A 26,120-nucleotide genomic window follows, 5' to 3' on the forward strand; every position below is an offset into this window, starting at 1 on the left:
GTCTAGTTGAACAAGGAGAGTCCAGTTGGATGAGTTTGATTGTTTGGCCTCGCTTGTTGTGTTGAGCTCTTTTGTTTGATCAGACATTGCAACTAGGGCAATCAAATAATATGTTTTTTTGGCATGAGTTGTTTGTTTCCCTTTTTGTATAGACTATTTGGACAAATCTTGGCCACTCATATGGGTATTCAGCTAGAAATGTTTTTCAAGGCCTTTTGAGTTGCAAAGTCATCTTAACGTATATTATTAGTAACTTAAGTAATTGTTGTCATTAAAATTGTCTCAATTGGGTTCTTGAAACCAACAATTGTAAACCAATATGAGATAGATGTGATAAGAAGATAAATTTCACATAAAAGTGAGGTGGTCCTATCTTTATAATGCGTTTCAAGTCAAGGTAGAAAGTGTTAAGAGCCAAACAATAACTTGAACCCGTGTTCTTTTGATTTACTTAAGTTGTCGGCCCTATCAGTTCTAGACCACTAAGACACCTAATAGAATTTCTCTTTCATTTTATAATTAGATAAGGCTCTTTAAGTGAAAGAGAGAGAGTTGAGAGTTTTCTCATCTTGTAGAAGCTTGTATTGCGTTTGAGGGCTAAGGTGAAGGAGAAGAATACAAACCATAAGGCAAGGAGTTTCTTTTTTTAATACTTCTCTGTATAATACTAAATATTTTATTTTCTACTCAGTGGAAGTGGTTATTTTCTTCTTTTTAAAAATTTTTTTTAGTAATATTTTAAAATATTCTCTCATGTTTCTATTTCTTTTCTTTTCTCCTCAAATTTCATCATTTTGTGAGAGTAAGTTTTTTTTTATCTCAATGATTCACTACTGCTAAATAACAAAAAATAACTTTCTCTCCCCTTTTCTTTTCATTTATTTTATTTTCTACGGGTTCCAAACATGCCCTAAGACTTCTAAAATAGTGCATGTGAAAAGAAAAACCGAACCCGAACCTGAACCAACATGACGCCTAAGGTCCACCAAAGTTTTCTTAAATCTCATTTCCGAAGAAAAAGAACTTCTAAAGGGATCTTTTGCATTATTAATAATAAAAGCTCATTCTTCCTTGACAAAAAGGGCTTCATGTATAACTAGGACATGAACGCAATCTTCGATTAAGCTTTTGTATGTCGGGGTTAGGGGTGGCTTTGAGCTGAGCTTGATATAAATATTTCAAATTCGAGCTCGAGCCAAGCCCAGCCTCAAGCCTAAAATTGTTATCAAGCTCGAGCCCAATAATTTTAACTAAATTTGAACTGAGCTCGAGCTTTAACATTCATTTGAAACTTTTCAAAAAATACATGTCTCGAGTTCGAGCTCCAACATACATTTAGAACTTTTCAAAAAATACATGTTAAAAAAATTGTATATAAAATTAAGCATACATTTTACATAAAATTTGGCATACATTTTACATAAAGTATGGCATGACCTCTACTTAAAATTGGGCATAAGGGTGGCATCGAATTGAGCTAAGCCCGAACTTTCCTATGTTTGAGTCGAGTTTGATTTAAATATTTCAAACTTGAGCTCGAGCCGACCCTAGCATCGAGCCTAAAATTGTAATCGAGCTCGAGTCTAATAATTTTAACCGAGTACAAGCTCGAGCTCTAGCCAAGTTCGAGCTTAACCTACATTTAATACTCTACATAAAATATATGTCAAATAAATTATATATAAAATTATGCATACATTTTATAAAGAGAATGATAGGGGAGGTTCGGGATTGAATCTCGATAATGGATTATAAGCACTAATATTAAAAAAATTTACTCCAAATATTGTTTAGCTTATTTTATAATTTTTGAATCTGGCCATAAATTTACTATGGCCTCCTTAGTGCCCCTAGTTGAAAATTTATATTTGTTACAATGTGGGACCCACCATGGTGTTCGAGCTAGTGGGACCCACCATGAGGACATGGGACACCAAGAAGAGTCCTCACCCAAGTAAGCACGAGTTAAGGAATTAAGAAGCATAAGCTGAAATGAGTTAGAAATCTTGAAGATCAAGTGGAACCCACAAATATCTCACGAGATGGAAACCTCATCAAAATGAGCTAGAAGATCATGAGGGATCCACAAGGATAAGGCCACGAGCTGGCCTCCTCCCTTATATTCACATGAATGAAGAAAGAGTTCTAGTTCAACTCATATTAGTCTTCTAGTAGATTGGTTTGAATAGACTTATCTTAGACAGTTAGAGTTGGAATGTAATTAGGATTGAAAGGCTAATTGTAGAAGGACTCTACATCTTCCTCTACTATAAATTGAGGTATTGTAATTCAGAATTAATCAAGTTACATATCTCCTTCTTGAGTTAATCTCTCTCTCTTTGCTTGGCGACACCTCTCTTTTCTCTTTTATTTTTTCTTCTCTCTATCCGATAGCTTCTTCCCTTTTCTTCTTTTTTCTTTCTTCTTTCTCTTGCTCGGAATTATGGAAAAGGGATCCTAAATTCAACATGGTATCAGAGTATTAAATTTAGGATCCCTCATCAAAGGAATGCTCTAAAGAAGTGATGATCTACACCACTCAAAGAAGACTCTTTTGTGAAGGAAGAACACAAGATGTGAGATAAGTGTTCATATTTTTTTTCTTCATGTTACTAATTTACAAACTTTAGAAGGTGATTTAAGGATGAATATGTGAATGATTTCATATTATTATATTATGGATATGCATGCCTCTCTATCTAGAAGAAGCTATCAAAACAGTTTTATCGGTTTGGAAATTCAGTTAAATGAGACTAGTCCATGATTAGAATGTTGAAAGTTTTTTTCGTGGGGACAAGAGTCCCTTGAAATAGAAGATTGTTATTGAGTCTCTTATGAGTGGTATTAGAGAAAAAAAATCAGAATGATAATTTAGCATCAATGCTAAAATTTCTCATACATTGAGTTGTTTGAGTACTACTTGGTGTTATTATTAGATTTTTTTTTTGAAGTGCCTATCATGGCTAAAAAGAATATGAATATCAAAAGTGATATACTGAGAATTACCACCATACCCTTATGTGGGGTATTAAATTTTATGAGTTGGTCCACATCGGTTCGGAGGTTCTTGATAACAAAAGACCTACATGGTCACCTCACCACTTGAGGACCACCTATTGATGAAGATGATATTTTATAACAAATGGTTAAAAAATGATACTTTGGTGATTAGTTGGCTAATCAATAGCATGAAAGAACATGTCACCAACAATGTCATTCATCTTGATACTACTAAACAAATTTGGGAGATGTGTTAAACTGTACTCTTGTCCGGATACTCTACATAGACCATATGACATTTGTTAAGCACCTAGCCAATACTACCCAAAAGACTGGCCTATTAGGAGCGGAAGACATAGGTACTTAACCCTAGGACCATAACATCACACCTCACCTTCGCAATCCGATGACCATGATGGCGTAACGACACTGGCCCAACCCGGTGGCCTACTCTAGCGGCGGCCTGCTCCTAGTGCCCCTTCGCAGTTCTCCAGGTCGCCCCCTCCGCTAGGTCGCCCCTTCCAAACCTACCAGTAATTTTAATCCAACCTTTGCACACCCCGGGACTTGAACTCGCTACGTCGGAGCCCGCTCTGACACCAAATGTTAAACACTTAGCCAATACTACCCAAAAGACCAGCCTATTAGGAGCGGAAGACATGGGTACTTAACCCCAGGACCATAACAACATTCTCCAAAAAATGTTGAATACTAAACAAGGAGAAAATATCCATGAGTACTTGGCCCGCTTTAGAGGCTTTCTTCAAGAGTGGAAGTTAGCTCAGCCTTCAACCACAGATATTTCTATCCAAGACAAACAGAAGGAAGCTTTAATTACTCTTATTTTTCTTGTAAATGTTAAACCCCATCTTGAGATTGCCAAGAGTCAACTTGTGAGTGCTTCTACTGTCCCCAAGTTTGATGATGTATGCGCAACACTACTTTGTATTCCAGACACTTCTTTCTCCACTACTGAAGCATCATCCACTATGTATTCCGATCATAGAGGATCATCATCTGATCGCGGCCGAGGCCAAGGAAAAGGTTATAGAGGAGGCAGAGGAAGAGTTGGAAGGACTGGTGCTGACATATGTTAAGCACCTAGCCGACAATGCAGCAATCCGAAACAAAATGTAGTAAATCAAAGAGGCTATTCTCCAAATTAATCTGCGCATGGGTGAATGGATTCCACGGGATGCTCCTCTGTCGGGAAGTTTCAACAGACCTTCCGATCAGCCACCAATTCACCCACCCCCAATGCCTCCTCTACGCCCAGCTCATCCAATTCCAGGGGGGACTCACGACAAAAACCATTCCACCGTGCCCAGGTATACCAAACTCGATTTCCCAACGTATGATGGGTCCTCAGACCCTCTGATATGGTTGCACCGATGTGACCAATTCTTTTGGAATCAAAGAACCCAACCCGAGGATAGGGTTCCTTTAGTTGCCTTCCACATGCTCGATGAAGCGCAACTGTGGTATCATCAATTTAATTATAAGCATCATGTGTATGATTGGGACATTTTTAAAGATTATTGCATGTTAAGGTTTGGTCCACCAACACGCAGTAATCCTTTGGGAGATTTTGTCAACCTCAAACAAACAGGTTCCATTGAGGGTTATCAAAAACAATTTCAGGAATGGCTGGCACGAGCGTATGTGAGACCGACTTAGTATGTTCATCTGTTTACTGCTGGCTTAGTTGAGGCACTTCACCTAGAATTAGAATTACATGACCCCCTGTCCTTAGCACATGCTATGAATTTGGCATGTACATTGGACACCAAGCAAAGGGTTCTGAAAGAATCTCTAGGGCGTAGACTCCCCTGGCCAAGTCGAGTGGCCACTAGAGCCCCACAAACCAATAACTCCCCTCTGTGCCAAGGGCCACTTCCCTCCTATCACTCAGAGGCACCCAAGTCCACACCACCCGCACAATATATTCGATGCCTTTCCAAATCAGAAATGGACCAGAGAAGGGCACAAGGTCTCTGTTTTAATTGTGATGCAAAATACCTGCCAGGGCACTTATGTAAACGACTGTTTTGGTTAGAGGTGGAGGATCCAGAAGATATCCCACAACCAGTGGAAGAGGAAGAGACTGAGGTGGAAGAACCAATAATTTCCATTCTCGGCATGACAGGGTTACACAACACCAACACTATGCAGGTCCACACTGGCATACAAAACCTCATGTTACTTGCATTAGTAGACTCGGGCAATACCCACAACTTTCTCAGCCAACCAGTAGCACAACAATTGGGCTTGCCAATTCAGTGCAATTCTGGCATTTCGGTCTCAGTAGCTAATGGGGAAAAGGTTTCCAGTGTTGGGTTATGTTCAGTAGTTTATTTTGTTATTGAAGACAACCACTTTGTCATGGATTTCTTGGTCATTCCCCTTGTTGGGTTTGATTTGGTATTGGGTATTAAATGGCTGCAACAGTTGGGTCCGATTTTTTGGGATTTCATGTCCTTAACTATGAGTTTTACTTCTGACCAGCAACCCATCACACTTCATGGGAATCATGCACCCTCCCCTTGCACACTCTAGAAAATACAGGTGGTAGACTCCGACCGTTGTAAGTTAAACTCTCTAATTAAAAAATTTGTGAATTTATTTATGGAGCCACAATCACTTCCTCCTATCAAAGACTGTGACCATCGGATTCGTCTGAAGATGGGCATTGAGCCCGTAGTAGTGAGGCCATACCGTTACCCACATTTACAGAAAGATGAAATAGAAAGGCAATGCCAAAAAATGTTGGAGCAAGCCATTATCAAGTCCAGCAGGTCTCCCTTTTCGTCCTCAGTGTTATTAGTAAAGAAAAAGGACCACACTTAGCGATTTTGTGCTGACTACAGAGAATTAAATGCACAGACAGACAAGGATAAATTTCCCATACCAGTGGTGGATGAACTCTTGGATGAACTACATGGCGCAAAATTCTTTACTAAACTGGATTTACACTCCAGGTACCATCAGATCAGAGTACACCCTGCAGATGTGGAGAAGACTGCCTTCAGTACCCATCATGAACACTTTGAGTTTCTGGTCATGCCATTTGGGCTCTCCAATGCCCCCTCCACATTCCAAGCGCTTATGAACGAGGTATTTTGACCACTTTTACGAAAATATGTACTTGTTTTCTTTGATGATATTTTGATCTATAGCCACAACTGGGCAGACCATATTCAGCATTTGCACTTTGTGTTCAACATCCTGTGTGCCCATCATTTATTTCTCAAGCAATCCAAATGCTCTTTCGGTACCTTCGAGGTCGCTTATTTGGGCCATGTCATATCCGCATCAGGCGTTCAGGCAGACAGTACTAAAATCCAGGTCGTTGTTGACTGGCCCACTCCACAATCAGCAACTGCCTTAAGGGGATTTTTGGGATTATCAGGATACTATCCCAAGTTCATCCGCGATTATGGCCAGATAGCAACTCCTCTAACGAGTTTACTTAAACGGAATGCCTTCATTTGGTCTAATGCAACGACATCCTCCTTTGCTCAGCTCAAGCATGCATTAGCCACAGCTCCGGTGCTCCAACTTCCAAATTTTGAGGATCTATTTATTATAGAATGTGATGCTTCTAGGGAAGTCATGGGCGCAGTTTTGCAACAACAGGGTTATCCAATTGCATATTTCAGAAGACACCTTGCAAAACACCATCAAAAATTAGCAGCATATGAACGTGAACTTATTGGCTTAGCCAAAGCCTTTCAGCATTGGAGGCCCTATCTTTGGGGTCGCTACTTCCTCATCTGCACCGACACTACAACTTGAAATACCTTTTGGAGCAACACATTACCACTTCACCTCAATAGCATTGGCTCAGTAAATTGATGGGGTTCGATTTTCAGGTGGAATATAAACCAGGCCAACTCAACAAAGGGGTTGATGCATTATCACGCAGAGAGATATCCGATCCCCAACTCAATGTCATCAGTCAACCATGGTTCTTGTTGATGGATTCTCTTCGGGAATAAATTCAACAAACTCCTTAACTCCTAGCAGTGTTTAACAGCATTGAGCAGCAGACCAAGGACAACAACTGGGCCATCCATGACCGGCCTGTTAGGAGTGGAAGGCATATGTACTTAACCCCAGGACCATAACAGTACACCCCACCTTCGCAAGCTGACGTCCACGATGGCTTAACACTCAACGACGGGTGTTGGGTCAAGATCCCATAATCCCTTACAGCAACCACGTTCGGGCTCGCAACACCCGCGTCGGGACTCCCTCACGGATTTGAACTCGCACTATGGGAGCCCACTCTAATACCAAATGTTAAGCACCTAGCCAATACTACCCAAAAGACCGGCCTGTTAGGAGCGGAAGGCATAGGTACTTAATCCTAGGACCATAACAGCAGAGTCGATGGGAAAGAATGTACTCATTGTAAAAAAAATTGCTACAATATAGATCAATGCTATTATAAGGATCCCAAGGCATGCACTTACTGTGGATAATATGGCCATTATAAAGAAATATGTTATAAAGCCAATGGACAGTTAGAATTGACAAGGGCTAATTAAGCCTTTATAAGTGATACAAAAGAAGAACAACCCACAAAATCAGCAGCACAGAAATTGTTTACTGATGAAGAGTATGAGCTATTTCAGAAAATGAAGACAATGTTGGGTTCTTCTACTAGTTCCTCCACAACTACTACTGCCACTACCGCTTCAGGTATGCTATTTGCCTCATCTTCATCCTGGATAATTAACTCAGAACCCTCTAAGAACCTTACAGGTAACAAAATTTTATTACATTTTCTATCTCCGAGTCTTTCACACAAGTTTGTTACCATAGCTAATGGTTCTCAAACCAAAGTCCAAGGGAAAGGTTCCACTTCTGTCACTCCATCACTTCCGCTCACTAAAATTCTTTTCATTCCTACTTTCCCTTTGAATCTATTATCTATTAGTCAGCTGACAAAATATTTTAATTGCTCTGTTACCTTCTCACCCACTTCATGTGTCTTTTAGGATCTTATAACGAAGCAGGTGATTGGTGGAGGCCATGGATAGGGGGGGCTTTACTACTTGGACGTGCCAAAAGTGAATATGGTTTCCACTACTAAAAATGAGACACGGTTGTGGGACAATCGGTTGGGATATCCATCTACACAATCTCTCCATTATATGTTTCCTTCTCTTAAAGTAAGGTCAGAATTTCATTGTGAGGTTTGTCAATTGAGTAAACATCAAAGGAGTACATACTCTCCTCGTCCAGAAGTCAAAAGTGTTACTCCATTTTCTTTAATTCATACTGATGTTTGGGGGCCCTTGAGTGTCTCCAACATTTCTCAAGCAAAATACTTTATTACATTTATTGATGATTTCACTCGTACAACTTGGTTGTTTATATTTAAGAAGAGTTCTGAGATACCATTTATTTTTAAGTCATTTCATGCTATGGTACTCACACAATTTGGTCAGAAAATAAAAATTCTCCGGTCTGATAATGCCAAAGAATATGTTTCCAAAGACCTTGACTCTTTTTGTCAAGAAAATGGCTTTATTCATCAAACATCATGCGCTTACACTCCTCAACAAAATAGTGTAGCTGAACGGAAGAATTGTCATATTATTGAGGTAGCTCAAGGTTTATTATATGCCATGAAAGTTCCATACTTTTATTGGCCTCATGCAATCCTACGACTTGCTTTCTTATTAATCGTCTACCATCTACCATTCTTGGTAATAAATCTCCTTACTCTAAATTATTACCAAATGATGATTTGTTTTCACTACCTTTGAAAATCTTTGGATGTCAATGTTTTGTTCATAATTCATTTCCTAGACACAGCAAACTTAATCCTAAATTTATCAAGTGTATCTTTTTGGGATACTCTCGCACACAAGAGGGTTATGTTTGTTATAGTCCTACTCTTCAACGTTTATTTGTGTCCAAGGATGTAACATTTTTTGAAGACTCCTCATTTTATTCTGATAGTGCTCCTCCTGTTCTGCCCTCAGTACTAGGTTCCCCTCGACCAGTTATGCCTCGTGATACCCCCAGAGCAAGTTATTGACCCCACACCTGCCGAGTTAACAGATCCAATAGAGGTAAGTCCTTCATCACCAGTGATTTTTGTCCCTCAATATGATACTCGTCCTATTGCTATAAGGAAAGAACCTAGATCATGCACTAGACCTTCTACTTCTCATCCATTTCAAATTTTGTGTCTCATCATCGCCTCTCACCTTTATGTGTCAGTTTCTTTCTTCTATTTCCTCCATATCTATTCCACAGTCCTATCAGGAAGCTCTACAACATCTAGGGTGGAAGGCACCAATGGATGAAAAAATGAAGGCCCATAATGACAATCATACATGGTCACTGGTTTCTCTTCCAACAGATAAAAAACTCGTCGGTTGCAAGTGGGTTTATACTGTGAAACATAATCCGGATGGATCAATTGCATGACTAAAGACTCGATTGGTTGCCAAAGGTTATACTTAGTGTTATGGAATTGATTATGAAGAAACCTTCTCTCTAGTGGCAAAATGAACCTGGTACGTATATTATTATCTTTGGCGGCCAATTCATCATATCCGATATATCAACTTGATGAGAAAAATGCATTTCTTAATGGTGATATTAAAGAAGAAATTTACATGCAACAACCACCTGGGTATGTGGTTGAGGGAGAGTCAGTATGTCGCCTAAAAAAAAAATTATATGGTCTAAAGCAATCCCCTCGGGGGTGGTTTGAGAAATTTAGTCAAGCCATCATACGAGCCGGCTTTTACAGATGCTCTGGAGATCACTCAGTATTTATTGAAAATACACTGAGAGGTAAGGTGATTCTGGCTGTATATGTTGATGATATTATTTTAACTGGGAGTGATTCCAAGGGCATCCAGAAAACAAAGGAGAAAATATGTGCTAAATTCAAGATGAAGGATCTTGAACTACTCAAATATTTTTTGGGTATTGAATTATTACAATCCAGACATGGGATTGTGCTATCCCAAAGGAAGTATGCCCTTGATCTACTAGAGGAGACAAGAATGATGGGATGCAAACCAGTAGACACTCCTATGAACTCAAATACAAAATTATGTGGAGACATTGGAGAAGATGTAGATATTGGAAAATATCAAAGACTAGTGAGACGACTTATTTACCTGAGTGTAACAAGGTCGGATATTTCATATGCAGTAAGTGTGGTAAGTCAATTCATGCACAAGCCACAACTTAGTCATTGGCAAGCACTTGAAATGATACTACAATATCTGAAAGGAGCTCCCGGAAGAGGGCTTCTCTAAAATAGCTATGGTCACTTCAACATCGAAGGATTCTAAGATGCAGGTTGGGCCGGATCCCCGAATGATAGAAAATCTACTTCGGGATTTTATACGATGGTTGGAGGGAATTTGGTGACATGGAAAAGTAAGAAGCAAAATGTAATAGCACGGTCTAGTGCAGAAACAGAATACAGAGTCATGGCACACACTGTTAGTGAACTCATATGGATAAGATCTCTTCTCCCTGAATTGGGATTCTACAAAGAAGCTCTGGTAGATCTATACTGTGACAATCTAGCAGCAATACACATTACATCGAATCCAGTCTTCAATGAAAGAACAAAACATATTGAAGTTGACTTCTATTTTATACGAGAAAAGTTCTAAGCAGGTTTCTTATTTTTTGAAGCATATATCATCACAAAGTCAAATTGCAGATATTCTCACCAAGTCGGTCACTCACAAGATTATGTCTACCATATGCAACAAGTTGGGCATTTATGATGTCTTCTCACCCCCAGTTTGGGGGGGGGGGGGGGGGGGTTGTTACAATATGGGAATCAAGGAAACACGAGTTAAGGAATTAAGAAGCACAAGCTGAAATGAGTTAAAAGTCTTGAAGATCAAGTGGGACCCACAAATATCTCACGAGCTGGCAACCTTATCAAGATGAGCTGGAAGATCATGAGGGACCCACAAGGATAAGGCTACGAACTGGCCCTCCCTTATATTCACATGAATGAAAAAAGAGTTCTAGTTCTACTCATATTAGTCTTCTAGTAGATTGGTTTGAATAGACTTATCTTAGAGAGTTAGAGTTGGAATGTAATTAGGATTGAAAGGCTAATTGTATAAGGACTCTACCTTTTCCTGTACTATAAATAGAGGTGTTGTAATTCGAAATTAATCAAGTTACACATCTATTTCGTGAGTTAATCTCTCTCTCTCTCTCTCTCTCTTTCTCTCTCTTTGTTTGGCGCAACCTCTCTTTTCTCTTTTATTTTTTCTTCTCTCTACTTTTTTCTCTTGCTCGGAATTATGGAAAATGGATCCTAAATTCAACAATATTCTAGGAAAAACTAGAAATATTTTTCCTAGGATACATATTTTCAAAAAAACCTTTAAATAAAATCCTATTACTATTAGTGAATTACTAGAAAATTACAAGAAATATTTTAAAATTTTCTTAGGAAAGTTAAATGGACCTCTTATTGCCTCTTTTAGGGAAATAAATAAAAATTAATAATTAATCTAATATATTACTATACTTATAGATAATTTTTTAATCAAATAAAATGTCAAACACAAAATTGCTATGAAATTTGCTTCATGCTAAAAATATTACAGCATCAACTGTCAAATACTTAATCAAAGTTTTTTTATACGGTTTTTGCAAAAAAATCTTGCTTATAAAATTATATCATTTTTTTAATAAGAATTTCCAATTAAAAAAATATTTCAAAAAAACATGAGGTACTAATAGTCTCTAGAAACGTATTTCTACTAAAAATATTTTTTTCAACATTTATTAAAAAAACTACTAATAGTCCCTAAAATTTTTTATTATTTTTTTCACTTGTTTATGATCTCGCACGTGCGAAATCGTCTTCTCGTGGGGGGGGTAATTATTTTTCCCTTCTAACTTAGGTCCTCTGGTATCTGCCTAGGACAAGGAACGATGCGGAGGGAAAACCTTCCAGCGGCATTAGCGAGGAACGTTCGTCGGAGATAACAACTATGACGACGAAAACAAAGGCAATGGCAGACGAGGGGGAAGAAGTCGAGCGGTGACGGGAAGGTAGAAGGCGGCCGGAGAGGCAATTGTCGACGGCGACAGAGGCGGCCACACAGTGGACAGGAGGGGCTCGACGGTGACAAGGGGAGGAAAAATCCCCCCCTCTCACTCCCGCTCCGCGCGGCGCTCCAACTTTTGGTCCCGTTCCCGGTCCCGACTCCCCCGAATCCCGCGTCACTCGTTAAATTAACGAGCAGGCTCGCGAGCTTTCGAGCCAAACCTTGATTCAATCGAACTCAGCTCGTTAATTTAAATTAGCCGACCCCTGATCTCGAACTCACTCGAGATCCGAGGTATACTGAATCGAATCAAACCGGGACCGAACAAAGTTCGAGCCGCTCACGAGCTGGCTCGGTTCACAGCCATCCCTAATCGGGGTCAGACGATACGAATCATCCAGGAGGCTTCCCCAATTGAATAGGAAAGGATGCGTGTTCTTCTACGATGCACAAGTAGGTCCTTCTCCGTGGTTTTCAGATGCGAACTTGATTTCATAGTAATGTCGATCTTCGGTGACGCAAAACTAGGACCTTACGTCTCTTGGTTTTTCCTATTCTAAACAAGAATTGTCTCTGAGATCACAAAATTTTCTCCCTTTGGCTTTGATCTTTCAAAAGGATGCGTTTCCTCCATTAAAGTGGCCGTCTGGTTAGAGCAGCTAAACTTCTCGTGACCATTAGAGCACGCATAGTCCGAGAGACGTTTTTTTTTTTTTTTAATCTTCAGAGACCTAAACGTCTTTCTCACAAAGTACAAACCATGAGGGCAAGCAAGTCATTGTAATTACCAGAGGAAACACAAAAAGACAAGAAAGCATGTTAATTTATTGTATTCCTCATTTGCACGTCGCGTTATGTCTTCAGGTCTGGCAAATCGATGTTTTTGAAACTCTTCAAAATCACCTTGGTTTCATTTCTACCGCTGCATTCCTGCCTATAATATATCTTTGCATGTGTAGCTTTTTCCCCATCTACGGTTTAAGAATTGAAGGGTCTCATTTGAGGAATCTATGTTAGATTTGCTCTCCTCTAGCATATGTTCTTCTGTTGGAATTGGCAGGCGAAGAGCTTTATTGGTGAGTGTATCTAGAGGTATTTATCTTCCTTGACCTGTTTTATTTGAGATTATTTCTGGTTTTTCTTAACTTATCATAACCCATTTGCTCTTTTCGAGTAGTAATGGATGCATGTTTGTTTGTGAAGACATTTTTTTTACAGCTTTTATTTCGATGGGTCTTCTCTTATCTGCTTAGTTGGCATTCTGCAATTATGATTTTTTTTTTAATTTCTACCTTTGAGGTATGAATATTTGGTGGCGTACTGTCGTTGGATTTTCGGTTTTATGCATGTTTCAGTTTTTGGTTCAATGGATAAAGATTCCTTGCGATTCAAGTTTTTCTTAGTGCGCACGGCACTGAAGATAAACATTGAGTACCCTATTTTTGAAGGGTGTGTTGGAAGACTAAGCTGATGAGTCTGGTGTATTTTCTTTCACAATTCTTGAATCTATGTTGGAAAAAGGAAAAATCGTGATACCTGCGGCAATTTTCTGTATCGTGTTCTTGTGTAATTTTCACGGCAGTCTTCGGAATAGCTTCAAAGTAAATTTTTTCCTTCGTATTTGTTCGAACTTTCTGAGTAACTTCTTGCAAGACCTTCAAATGTGGGCGAGGTAGGTAGACAAATTCAGGGATTTAATTTGGGTATATATTCTGTTATTTCTTTCTTTTCCTCTCTTAGAATGTTATATCAGTTAAAGTGTACGGGAATAATTATATCAGACCGGCTATTATTGTGTTATAGTTATTTTTTATTGTTATTTATTGTTTTTTTTTTTTTTCACTTTGGTTATCTTTTCCTGTGAACTGGATTACTACCAATTTTGTCCTCTCTTAGAATGTTATAGCAGTTAAAGCGTTAGGGGAAAATTTTAATATTTTTTTTTTACTTTGATTACTACCAATTTTGTGGGGCTAACCTGTCGAGCAAGATTATTAATTAGTTTCACAGTCATGACCACTGGAAAAAAATTATTTTATAATTTGAGAGGAAAAGGAATTATTTCTCAGAGAAATTATGTAAGGAGATATTAATTGGTTTTATCAGTGACTGTCTGTAAAGAGCATCCAGCAGGGAATGGATGGCCTTATCCCTGAAAATATAGCATTTAGAAGCGGATGAGAAAAAAACACAAAATCTGGACTATAACATTCTCAACAGACGTTAAACCCTTAATGACACTGATAAAAATCTCAAACAATGTTACTCCTAATAAAGTTCACCTAGTAACTCTCAGGTTAGTCTTCCACAAGTGGGGCACTGGTTGTCTTGAGATGTCTCATTCACATTTGCTTTAAGAACCCTGTAGCTGTTTTATTTAGAAAGTTGATTTTGTACATGCAGTGAGCAACAAATTAAATGATCAAGCAATTCAACATTAACCTGTTGTATCAAGATGAGAAAAGCATTAAGCTGAGGTTGTGCTCTGTAAGTCACACGAACTGCATGGGCATTTATCATCTTGTAGCTTCTGCTGAAGTCTAGCACAGGTGTCCTTGTGGTTTAGAGGTGACCATTGGAAGGGAAAATTTTGCACTTCTGTCTGTTCTTTATTAAGCTCTGTTTTCTTTTTTTTGTTTAGAACTCCCTTCAGATATCTATAACACCTTTTCTTTCACTTAGACCATCCATGAATCCACTATAAGTTGCTCTTTCCATATACCCTAAACCCATGTTTGTTACTCTTTGAATTAATTGCTCTAGAACTCCTATTATTTCATGAATTACCCTAGTAAATAACCTCTATTTCTTTTTGGGGCTGTGGTTCCCAAACTTTCAGTTTTGCTTGTATAATTATCAGATGGCATCTTTAGATCATGCACCTCCCTTAAGGTTTCTGGAATTCAGACCTTGTCTTTGGCATCTCATGTGGCAGTTTCTCTCTTTTATCTAGTAAAGTTTCCAAAGATTAATCTCAAAGATTAGAGGCTTATGCCTTTTTAGATTTTTAAAAACAATTTTTGTATTTACCGGATCTTGCTTTGTTTAGTAAAGAATGGATGAATAAAGGCAAATTACAGATTAGATTTCTAGAAATAGTTAATGCAAATTTAAGGGTTAATTTTTTTTATATCACTTTTCAAAAAGAAAGAATCTTTATATCAGTATCACAGTGATAGACTTTCTTACCGTCATATACTTCTTTGATAAGCCTTTTGTTCATGCTTTCTCATTTGGATGTCTTGATCGATCGCATATTTCTATACCTCCTGACTGAGGTATTTATTTCAAGCATGCATTTCCAGGAAAAGCAGTTAGGAGATTAATCATGAATGTAGGACATGCAGGTTGGAGTTTTGAATTCTTTAAATGGAAACTCAGGAAAGGAAGTGGCTTAAGAGAATGATAACACCATATAACTGAGAGAAAAAAATTGTGGTCCCATCCTTTTATGTTGAGGAAGTAGGATTTTATGTAACAAACGTAAGAGGTTTCAACCTCCTTATTAGTCAGTACCTGAATGCAACTTCCTTACTGCAATGTCAAGGAATTATAAGTGCCCAAGCTTTTTGTTCAGTTAAGTGAGCATGTTGCTCATGCATGACAGATATGAAGCTTATGGCCAGCAATTATTGCAGTTATGAGGAATAAATCATCTTAATGCTTTTACCATTTGTAGAGTCGTGTTAACATAAAAGTAATTTTCAATAATTAAATTTTGATCAAAAGAGAAGAGGTTTTTCAAAATTAAAATAGTAAAAATTATTCTTAGTCATCTAAATGGCACATTCTCATTTCTGCAGATGACCTGCTTCCACAAGTGCATTATACTTGGAACATTAAAAGTACCTTGCACTTTGAGGTCTAGTGAACTTATCTTTGACTGGATAAACTTAATTGTTACTACCATGCAATTTTAACCCCTACTTTGTGTCTGTAGACTTTAGAGCTGCTTTTTTATATTTCCAAATTACATGAAACTGAAGGGTCATTACATCTTAATTCTTCTAGAAGATTGCTGTGTAATTGCTCTGTGATTACTTGGGATGCCATTTACTTTATAATTCCGTCTTTCAGTTTGATGATTATAATAAACTTCAGATTGCTGATTGCGTTCATTTTCTGGAGCTTGTATACGTAGCATTGTGTTGATGTTTAACTATTTTGCATTCTTGATACTAGTTCAATTAGTTCGGCACTTCCAGTAAGCTGCCCATAGCCCTATGATTGGTATGACTATATGTAGATTGAGAATCAGAACATCGAGCAGCTCGACTATTTCATTCATCACATTATCATGGGTATTTAGAAAATTGCATCTAACAAGGGGGGTGCAAGTAATGGTTACTTTCTCATACTATATTGTCCTATTTCCTTATCCTAATTGATGCAATTCCTGTAAACAATGGAGAGAATGATAGGAACCATTTTTCGTGAGACTTGAAATTTTGACATCTCAAAGCAACTAAGCAAAGTCAACAGTAATTTTACAAAATAATTGGCTGGCTATAAAAAAATAAGTTGGTGTCTTCTCAGTGTAGTCAACTAATGATTTATTTAAGAATAGTCTTACATGGATCAAAGATTAGAAATATCCTGTGCTTATCCGTTGCCTCCTAATTTGACTAGTTATTTTGGGATAGATTTCGACCCAACTCTAACATGTTATCAGATTGGGTATTTTTTATGTGTGCTTCTACCTAAAATTGTTCACATGTAGGGGTCACAAATAGGGCCTACCGCAAAAGGGGGGAATGTTAAGATTAGTTTCACATGGCCAAAGATCGGAATGATCCTTTGCTTATTTTTGGAAGTGGCCTTCAGATTTGATTAGTCATTTTGGGATGGACCTTGACCTTACATTAACTGAAAGGATGCAATTTCGGAGACATTACTACCCCATAATTTAAGAATTGATAAACATGGATTTATGTTCCCATAAGAGCATTAGGGTTCTTTTGATATTTATAGTAAAACAAGGACACGTGGTGTGAGAGGCAAAATCTTCTTTTTTGCACAAAATTTTATGAGAAGGCAGATAGTATCCTATTTTCGAAAATGACATGTTTTCTTTTCCAATAACATAGGCCTTAAGCAGGGAGTGATCAAATGCCTCCTTTTTGTTGGGTTCCTTCTTGCTTGCAAAATTTGTTGGAGAGTTTTTGAATTGCAAATTTGACAACTATGTGAGATTGCTTTCGAGGAACTTGTTGTAGAAACAAAGAGGGTGAGATCTGATTTTACTTGTGGCAATTATTTACTGCCAAGCCTTACTTTGACTATCCAGAATGTTCCCTGGTGCAACTGGGCCATCCTGGACTTGAACCAGAGACGTCATCCGTGATGTAAATCATTGCACCTATGATCTAGAGAGAATCGATAGATTCTTTTTTGGGTCCTTCCTGAATGCAGCATACAACTCTCCTTTGTACAGTGCTTTCCAAGTGTACTTGTTTCCTCATGATTGGAAGGAACGTCTGATTTATTTTTGTGTTAGAAGTCATGGGTATTTTATCTCCCGTATCAGCCATAGAGATGCCCAATAAACAGCAATTGCACTAGTAGTAATAGCAGCAGATAATTCCGCACAAAACAACTGTCTCAAACCTAAGGTCCCCACACTTTATAAAATTCACTAGAATTTATAGAAAATCCTGAATTAGTACTCGGTAGTTCACTAGGAACAACAATTACAGCAATTAACCAAAAAATCAGGAACATACATGTACCCTATAAGGTCTGCACAGGCACACTTGTGTCCCAGAGATAGGCACAAGTCTTCCAAATCACTTCCCAATGCTTCATTTGATCCTTACAGGATCGGAAAGACATAATAATTGCTTTATGTAGCAGCACAAGCCATTAACCCTTAGGTTAAGGCACAGAAAGGGGATAAAGAACTAATCTTTAAGTTCAACCAATGGAAAATTGAAATGACCCAACTTGGAGAAAGGTCACAGGCTTGAGGAAGAGAAAATCTCTGACTTTAGGTTTATCTACAGATTGGATTGCTCTGATAACATGAAAAGTTGAAAATTGAAGAGAAATAAAAGAGAAAAAGAAGAAATAAGAGAGAGGGGAAGAGAAGAGCTGCATTGTGCTGCCTGCTTGTTAGGGTTCAAAATCAACCCCTCATCCTTTATTAATCTCAATTAACTGAATAAATGCAAAAGGACTAAAATGCAAAAGGACTAAAATACACTCATAAGTGACATGTACAGCAACATACAATGGGGCATTAGATAAAGGAAAATTACAGATATGACCACATCAAACAGTATTAGATTCTGGACTGTTTCGACTTCAAATTCTCTGAACTAACCATCTATAAAATTACTGAAATACCCATAACTTCTAACAATTTGTAAGTGCATCTAAAGTGTCTTTCAATTGAGGATTAAATAGTGAAGATCTCCTTGACTTCTGTGTTATGCATGAAGTAAACCATATCAGAAATAGATGCAGCTTAACCATTGTATTTATACTGGTGGGTTCTTTTTTGTTATTTTTTTGTATTTGCTTATCTCTATTTTTCTGATCTTTTTCTGTGAAATTATGTTTTGAGAGTGTGAAATATTTCTCTCTTGGTGAGGGGGGGGGGGGGGGGGGGGGGGGGGGGGGGGTTAGTCCACGATGAGCTTGAATTGAACTTAAATGAATTGATTCAACTTCAACTCATCTTTGGGTGTTAGTGTAGACAAGTTTAAGTGCACTGGAAAACAGATTCCAGTGTTAGTGCCCCCATATGAAAAGTATGATATAAACAAGAGAATGAGTAACCTTTTATAATATACTTAAATAGAACATATATCTAAACAGATAATTAACTAAAATAAACATGGTTACTACACTTGTAAGTGATTTAACGTGTAATATTAGAATATATTAATATCTTAATTAATAAAAAAACTATATTATATTACTTAATTATAATAGTTTATTATAAATTAATACAATTATAATTTGTGACTAGAATAAATTATTAAAAAATAAAATAAATAAAATAAAAATAACATAAGATATGTTTTAACATTAAAAACCACTAATTTAATACAATAATAAAAAATTAATATAATAAATAAATATATATTTATCAATAACATAAATATATATATATATTAAAACCATTGGTTTAATTAATTATAGCAATGGGATAATTAAACCAAAATAATTTATCAAATATTTATTTTAAAAATATTTTAATTATGACTATTAAATCACTAATTTAATATAGTAATTATAATATAAATATATTAAATAAATAAAAATAATTATTTTACAAATAAACATTATAAATTATTATTTTTATGACGATGGTTTAATTTTTCCTAAGTTAGGAAAAATTAAACCGTCGTCTTCCTTAGCGCACGTCGTCTTCCTCAGCGGCGGGCCAGTGGGCAACGGCGACGGAGGTGGCGCTCCAACGGTACTCCGAGAGGGAGGCTGAGAGAGAAGAGAAGTTGGGAGCCCGAGAGGCTCTGCGACAGAGGTTTGGCCTCCCGTGCTCTGCGACGGAGGTCGAGAGGGAAGGAGAGGAGAGGGAAGCCGAGAGGGAGGAAGGCCGACAAGGGGGAGGGAGGAGAGAAGCTGAGAGGCTCGGCCTCCTGTGCTCTGCGACGGAGGTCAAGAGGGAGAGGAGAGGGAGGCCGAGAGGGAGAAAGACCGAGAGGAAGGAAGGCCGACGGGGGTGGGGGGAAGAGGGAGAAGAGAAAAAAAAAAACTTTGTTGAAAGATCGCAGGGGGGGGGGGGGGGGGGGGGGGGGGGGCGGGAGCAACGCGTCGTGCGCTTCAATCGGTTGATTCGCAAATAGGTCTGAATCAGCTTTCCCCGATTTTTGCCTGAGAGAATGAAGTGATATAATTTAACTTCAATGTAATTCATTCTACACTAACGACATTATTTAATGAACTAGGTAATGCGGGAGAATTCATTCCACTTCATGGTGGACTAACCCCCCCTTGGTAATCTGAGAGGGTTCATCCATTCAAATACCAGTATTTTTGGTGTCATCCAGGGATTGGGGATGTTCAGCATCAGGAAATTGTCCTCTTTGCAAAAAGAAAAAAAAAAAGCCTGTACTTGATGAGTATAGGAGAACTCCTTGCAGATGAATAAGTTTAATACTCCGTTGTTAGCATTACAAACTTGATCTTATGTTTGATTTTGATAAAAGATGTGTCACTGTATTGTAGGGAAAATTATAAATGGTATGAATAGTTAAGAGATCTTGCACTTAATGGGTGATTTAACTAGCAGCCCTTAGTTTTATTTCAAAATTGAAAAGTAAGTAGTCTAGGGATGCAAAATTTGAAGATATGGGCGAGACTTCTGTGAACAACGTTAGTATAAATTTGGGAAGATATGTGTATATGCCTAGCCATTACACCAGAAGATTTGATTAATGCAGCATAGAAATCTAGGCCCTAACCTATCTTTTTCTAAGCTGCCCCAGTGTCATTCCCTTACCTCAGGGTACTCCATAAACAAATAATAACCCAATACAGTGTTTGGATTTACTTTCAATTGGTAACTCTTACTCTCTCACTTTGTAGCATTTTCTATAGGTTGCCCTGCTGGATTTTGAATACATGACATGCCAACTTCCACCCCAACCCACTCTTTGACCGCTTATACAATCAGGTAGCCTGTTTCACTTCTGATGGCTCTGATTTAGGAATCAAGCACGAGAGTGGTGCTAAATTTGTATCATATTAAAAAATACAAGCAGTGGTTAATGCATGTATTAAACTCTGCATAGAAGATTTTGTTTTAAAATAACGGAGAGTGGTTGTGAGATCTGTATGAGAATAACAACCACCTTAGAGAATGATGGCCCTTACATCTGTGGATGAAATTTGGCAATTCTCTGGGATTTGTACTTTCTCTGATTCAAGGGATGAGACATTTCTCTGAATTTTAGTGCCTTCTTATGTTAGAAAGTACATTCTGCCATCACCATTACCAGGAGTGCTTGAAGGTTCTATTGTCATCAACAGCTTGTTTTCAATCTATCAATGTTCTCTCAGAATAAGGTTACTTGACATACCACAAAAGAGTTCAAATAGTCAAAGTTTTAAGAACAGTGTCCAACCCATCAACAAAACCAGATTGGACAGATCCGATGCGGTCTGTATCTTAGAAATTTTGAATTAACTTATTTCAATAATAAAAAATAAAAAGGAAGGTTTGTCTTCCAAAATAAACAGAAAATTTACCCTGTTTATTCCAATTTGTCTTGTAAATATTCTCTGAATAACATGGAGTTGGATTTGTTATTTCCATAGGAATCTGGGCATGTGGTTGTGGTAGTACTTGTTCGGTCGCAATTTGGTGTTTATTCTTTTTTTAGTTTTGTTGAATTTGTTAAGGATTGATACGCCTGAGTTTTGGATAGTTGAAATCAAAGTGAGTTTGACAGCCTACTTTATCATATAATGAAAACAATTGAGTGAAAGAGCTTTAGCAATGATGAGGTTAGGAATGGCACAGGTTGGATGATAGTCCAGTTGGGTTGTGCATACCTAATTAAATTGGATAAGCATGGTTAAAAAATTTCTCGCTATAATCTAAATGTTTCAATGTTGGCTCATCTTCGACAATACATGAGTTTTGACTTCAGTAGGCAAACCAGTCACTGTAGGTTCATGGTCATTCAATATTCCAAAATGTCTTTTGCTGCTACTAGGCTCAACTGCGTAAAAGGAATGGAAGGTTGAGGGATACATTTGGCTGACCTGAACATGGTTGGGATAAACCCTGATCATTGATGATTGTGTTTCTCATCATGTTATGCTTTTTATATCTCTCTGTCTATGATATCATAAAACCACAATTTACCTCTGTTAATACCTGTTCAATTACTGGGTTGGGTGTGATAAGTTTAAGTCTAGAAGGTAAGTGTAACCTGTGGCAAACTTCTGAATATCTTATAATTTGATTTGTACATTCATGATTCATATATCATTTAGTATGGTTGGAATTCTATTGAGAAAGCATTTTCCTTGTTAAATAAGGTTCTAATGTCTAACTTGATTGCTGCTATTGAACTTGATTGATGTATAAATGTTTGGCAAGATAGCACAAACAATAGACCTTGTTTGAAGATATTACAAATGGTGATCTGGTGAATATTTGGGATGAAAAATGTTCCTAGGGGGCCTCATGTCTGTTTAATACTGTAGGTCGCAACAATCGTGATTAATATTGTGGGCTTTCACAAGTGTCATGCTTAAGCTCTATCTTGTTTCAGTTATCGTTATGTACTTCCAATCCAAATCTAATAAATAACCCAGTGGTGTATGTTGTTTACAGATGATTTAGCATTTGTTAGCTGATGTATAGGTGGGATGTGTAGGAAGGTATATACACGGACGCCTCCCTTAGAATAAAAGGCTTCAAAAGATGGCTGAAGTAAGGCTTATATGTATGCATTGCAAATTTTTAGTTGAAAAATTCAATTAACTTCATCTGAAAAGGTCAAGCTTTTGTTAACTAGGCCTGATCATTCGAGGAGAGACTGAGGTGAATGACAATATAGGTAAATGCTGCTTGGCTGAAGCCCTAAGATTAGTGTATGAGAAAGGGGTTAAGTAAAATCTTGCAAACACTTGTATAGCAGGTGCAAGTCAGCCTAAGCTTGAGAGTTGGGTAGAACAGAGGGCGAGGACAGTAGGGAACCAAGAGTGGCTCAGTTTGGGCATGAGCAAGGAGCAAAATAAAGAAAATTGAGAAGGGTAGAGCAAGTTAGAATGAGAGAGAAGAGGATAGAAATAGGGCAAGAGAGGAGAGAGCTCAATGTGAACCCTCCTCTAAATTGTCTTCTAATTTATAAAACAGCTACTTACATCCTCATCGTAATCAAACTAGGACTTCTTTAATTGATACTTTTCTAAATTAGACTCTACCAACTCCAGCAACTTGGAGACTTCTCTAATTGAAACTCTGCGAATTTGGACTCTCCTAACAGCAATTTCTAAACTAAAAGTCTTTTAACAACTAGGACTTACCAACAAACTTTCCTAAATCACTATGGATTCACTAGGAACTCGTGCACCTGATTTGCACGTTCCATGCGCCCCCTTTCTCATGCCACTTAATTACATTACAAAAATATTCTGTATTAAAAAACCCTAAATTACATCCTATGCCCTTAAACCTTAACCCAATATGCTACAAGGAAGCTGTAAATACCTGCCTTGCTTTGTGAAGTGGAGCAATGGGCAACAATGAAGCACCATTGTTTCCAAACAAGGGGATGCATCATTTCTAGAAGGGGATGGCAATACAGATCAGTGTTTTGGTGGTGCATGTATGGTGAACTGGGAAAGACAAAGTTAGAAATGAATGTATGAGAAATTAGCTATGAGTCGCACCACTAGAAGTTAGTGGAATTTTTACTCAAAAAAAAAAAAAAAAAAAAGTCACGCCACTAGACAAGAAAATAAAAGCTAGTTATTTGAGATGATTTAACCATGATCAATAAAGACTCAGTAGTGCACCGATAGGAAGGTTTTATTAGTTTAGGTGACATACAACAGATAGAGGCCAAAAATATCTTAAATGGAAGTCATGAAAAAGTACTAGAAGGCTAATTTAGTGAATAAACTGTGCTGGAGAACAATGGTTGAGGTTTTTTTGTTGTTGACATAAAGTTAATTGGGATTGAAGCACAATGGATGAGGTTTTTGTTACTGGCTTAGTTTTAGTAGGGACAAGGTGTAAAAACGAAGAGGAAGATTAAGGTTTGCACAGATCTGGGTGTCAGAGCTAGGTGGTTCCGTCCACCCTTGGTCCACCTGGGTTAGGTACTTGGCTTTCCGCACTTAACAGACTGGTTTGTTGAGTTGTATTGGCTAGTCGTTTGACATGGTATAAGAGTTGGGCACTACGTTCCGCGTTTGAATCCCGACGGAAGCGGTAGGGAACGGGAATGGTGGGTGTCAGAGCTAGGTGGTTCTGGCCCACCTCGGTTAGGTTCCGTCCACCCCTGGTCCACCTGGGTTAGGTACTTGGCTTTCTGCACTTAATAGACCGGTCTGTTGAGTTGTATTGGCTAGGGGTTTGACACTGGGAGAAAGAGAGAGAGGTGGATGAATATGCGCTAACAACTAATAAAAGAAAAGGTTATCCTTCCTCTAGCCATGCACTTCTTTCTTATATAGATGAAATAATATAATTATAGTGAAACTAAGAAATATAAATGAATGAGGATGCTACTAGGCTAAATAGGCTAGATAAACTAGGAAACTACCTGGCTAGGATGCTCCTAATTCAATTGGGCACATTCTCCTAAGTGAGAAGGGAAAGTTCTTCAATCTAGCACCTTTATGGCTGGCGCCCCCTTTTCTTAAATTCCTTCTCTACCCCTCTACTTATAAAATAATTACGAACATGCACTTATTATTTATGCTCTTGCTTGTGGAGTGATGTCATAATAGAATTGCAAATAGTTGCTTAACTATGACATACCTGTTTCCCAATGAAAAAGTTTGGTTTATGTAAGTTTGAGGTCCAGATCTTGCTGTTCTCATTATCTTATTATCTTAATATCCATAAAAGATCTTATCACTAGATCTTGCATAGTGTGGTGATACTAAAATCTGCACGTTCTGTGGCTTTTTATCTTTTTTACTATTTTGTGAGTTTTTTTGAGAACATAATGTGAACGGTATCAAGTTTTCTGTATTTGCATTGTTGTCAATGTTTTTCATCTTTGAAGCCATTCAAAGAAAAAAAAGTAGATTATCCTATAGCTTTCCATATTTTGTCAGTGGTTATCGTTGTAAAATGTTTGTTTCATAAATCAAGTATTTATTTTATCTTTGATGTCTGGACTATAATGTTTGAACTTCTGACTGGAAGAAACCTAGCATGCTAACTGGCTGAATTTTTGCAGGATTATCAACATCACAGAATTAAAACAGTTGGATGACTTGGCATTTGTAGAGCCGTTGTAATTGCTTGACACCATGGATAATGTACATGGAGAAGATCAAGTAAGATTATCACTTTTTTAACTTGTTTATTCAAACGTGTGCATGTTTTTGTTATTCTGATCTCGAAGATTTTGCAGGATGAAGTGAATGTAGCGGGATTTGAGGTTCCAAGGTCGCCCGAATCAAGCTACAACAATCCTTTTCCAGGAACAGAAGATGAATCACGAGACCCACCAGCTGTCCCTCCTCACTTGCAGCACACTTTGCTGAGCGTCCCAACAAGCGGAGATGCTTCAAGCAGTCTCCCCCTACCTCAGAATGTAATTCTGAACCATCTATATATAGAAAATCGGGAGAGTCCAAGATCTGTTGTGGCCCTGGGGATCACCCATCGTTTCCGGTCCAAATTCGTTACGGTCGTACTGTATAAACCAATCCAAAGAAGGGGAACTTAGTATGACTGTCTCCTTTCATATATGCTGTTTAGATAGGAAATCTGACCATTTTGTGATGGAAGATGGAGGTGTAGCTCCAACTTAAACGGGTAAATAGATATATTGCTGTAAAGCTGCTAGGCTCTTCTGGCAACATCAGAGGATACATTTACAGTAACATGGTTTGTTGGGATCACTTGTAGACAATGCAAATCCCTCATAAGAAAATTGACAGCTTCAGAATTGCTACTTGAAAGATTGCAGATTGGACCCAATTTGATCTGCTGCCATTCTTTTCTATTTGACTACTTCCATGCAGGCATTCCTATATGAAAATATTCCTAAATGTATCTCAAAAAGTATTGAAGTTCGGAGTGGATGGAACTTGTGGTAGGGAGTAATTCTACTACCAGGGAGTGAGTAGGATTGCCTGCATGGAAATAATCTCTTTTGGTTGGAATGTGCAGAAAGCTTTCATTGCACTGTTATGTAGTAGCTTTAGGGTTTCCTAGATTGTGTTCCAGTTTGAGACAAAATTGAGGGGTTGAGAATTTTGGCCAACATTTTCTTTCAGGTAGACATGTAATTGGGTTGGCTGTTCATGTTTTTTACTGCTAATAGATTGGCCAAAAATGAAAGAGGATGATTGCTAAAAAAAGAGGCATGCATTGAAAGAGGTACCTTT

At 37.9% G+C, this 26,120-nt stretch overlaps 1 protein-coding gene across 5 annotated transcripts; it reads left to right on the forward strand.

Annotated features, from left to right (window-relative positions):
- The first annotated feature begins 12,501 nt into the window (after window positions 1–12,501).
- LOC137939310 (SNF1-related protein kinase regulatory subunit beta-3) lies at window positions 12,502–25,686 on the forward strand. Of its 5 annotated transcripts, none has more exons than XM_068784590.1 (4): window positions 12,502–12,518; window positions 13,025–13,157; window positions 24,962–25,061; window positions 25,139–25,686. In XM_068784590.1, the coding sequence occupies exons 3-4, from the start codon at window positions 25,035–25,037 to the stop codon at window positions 25,454–25,456; spliced, it is 345 nt and encodes a 114-aa protein (XP_068640691.1). In that variant the 5' UTR covers window positions 12,502–12,518; window positions 13,025–13,157; window positions 24,962–25,034; the 3' UTR covers window positions 25,457–25,686. The 5 variants fall into 5 exon arrangements, with proteins under 5 accessions (XP_068640691.1, XP_068640690.1, XP_068640689.1 ...); XM_068784589.1 differs by lacking the exon at window positions 12,502–12,518 and adding an exon at window positions 12,539–12,929; XM_068784588.1 differs by lacking the exon at window positions 12,502–12,518 and having other exon boundaries at window positions 12,539–13,157.
- The last annotated feature ends 434 nt before the right edge of the window (window positions 25,687–26,120 follow it).

This window comes from Aristolochia californica, unplaced genomic scaffold, assembly GCF_029961685.1.
Source record: "Aristolochia californica isolate CCGP_79_NKW_82.1479 unplaced genomic scaffold, dmAriCali1.0.hap1 SCAF_8, whole genome shotgun sequence".
In the NCBI taxonomy this organism is placed as follows: domain Eukaryota; kingdom Viridiplantae; phylum Streptophyta; class Magnoliopsida; order Piperales; family Aristolochiaceae; genus Aristolochia; species Aristolochia californica.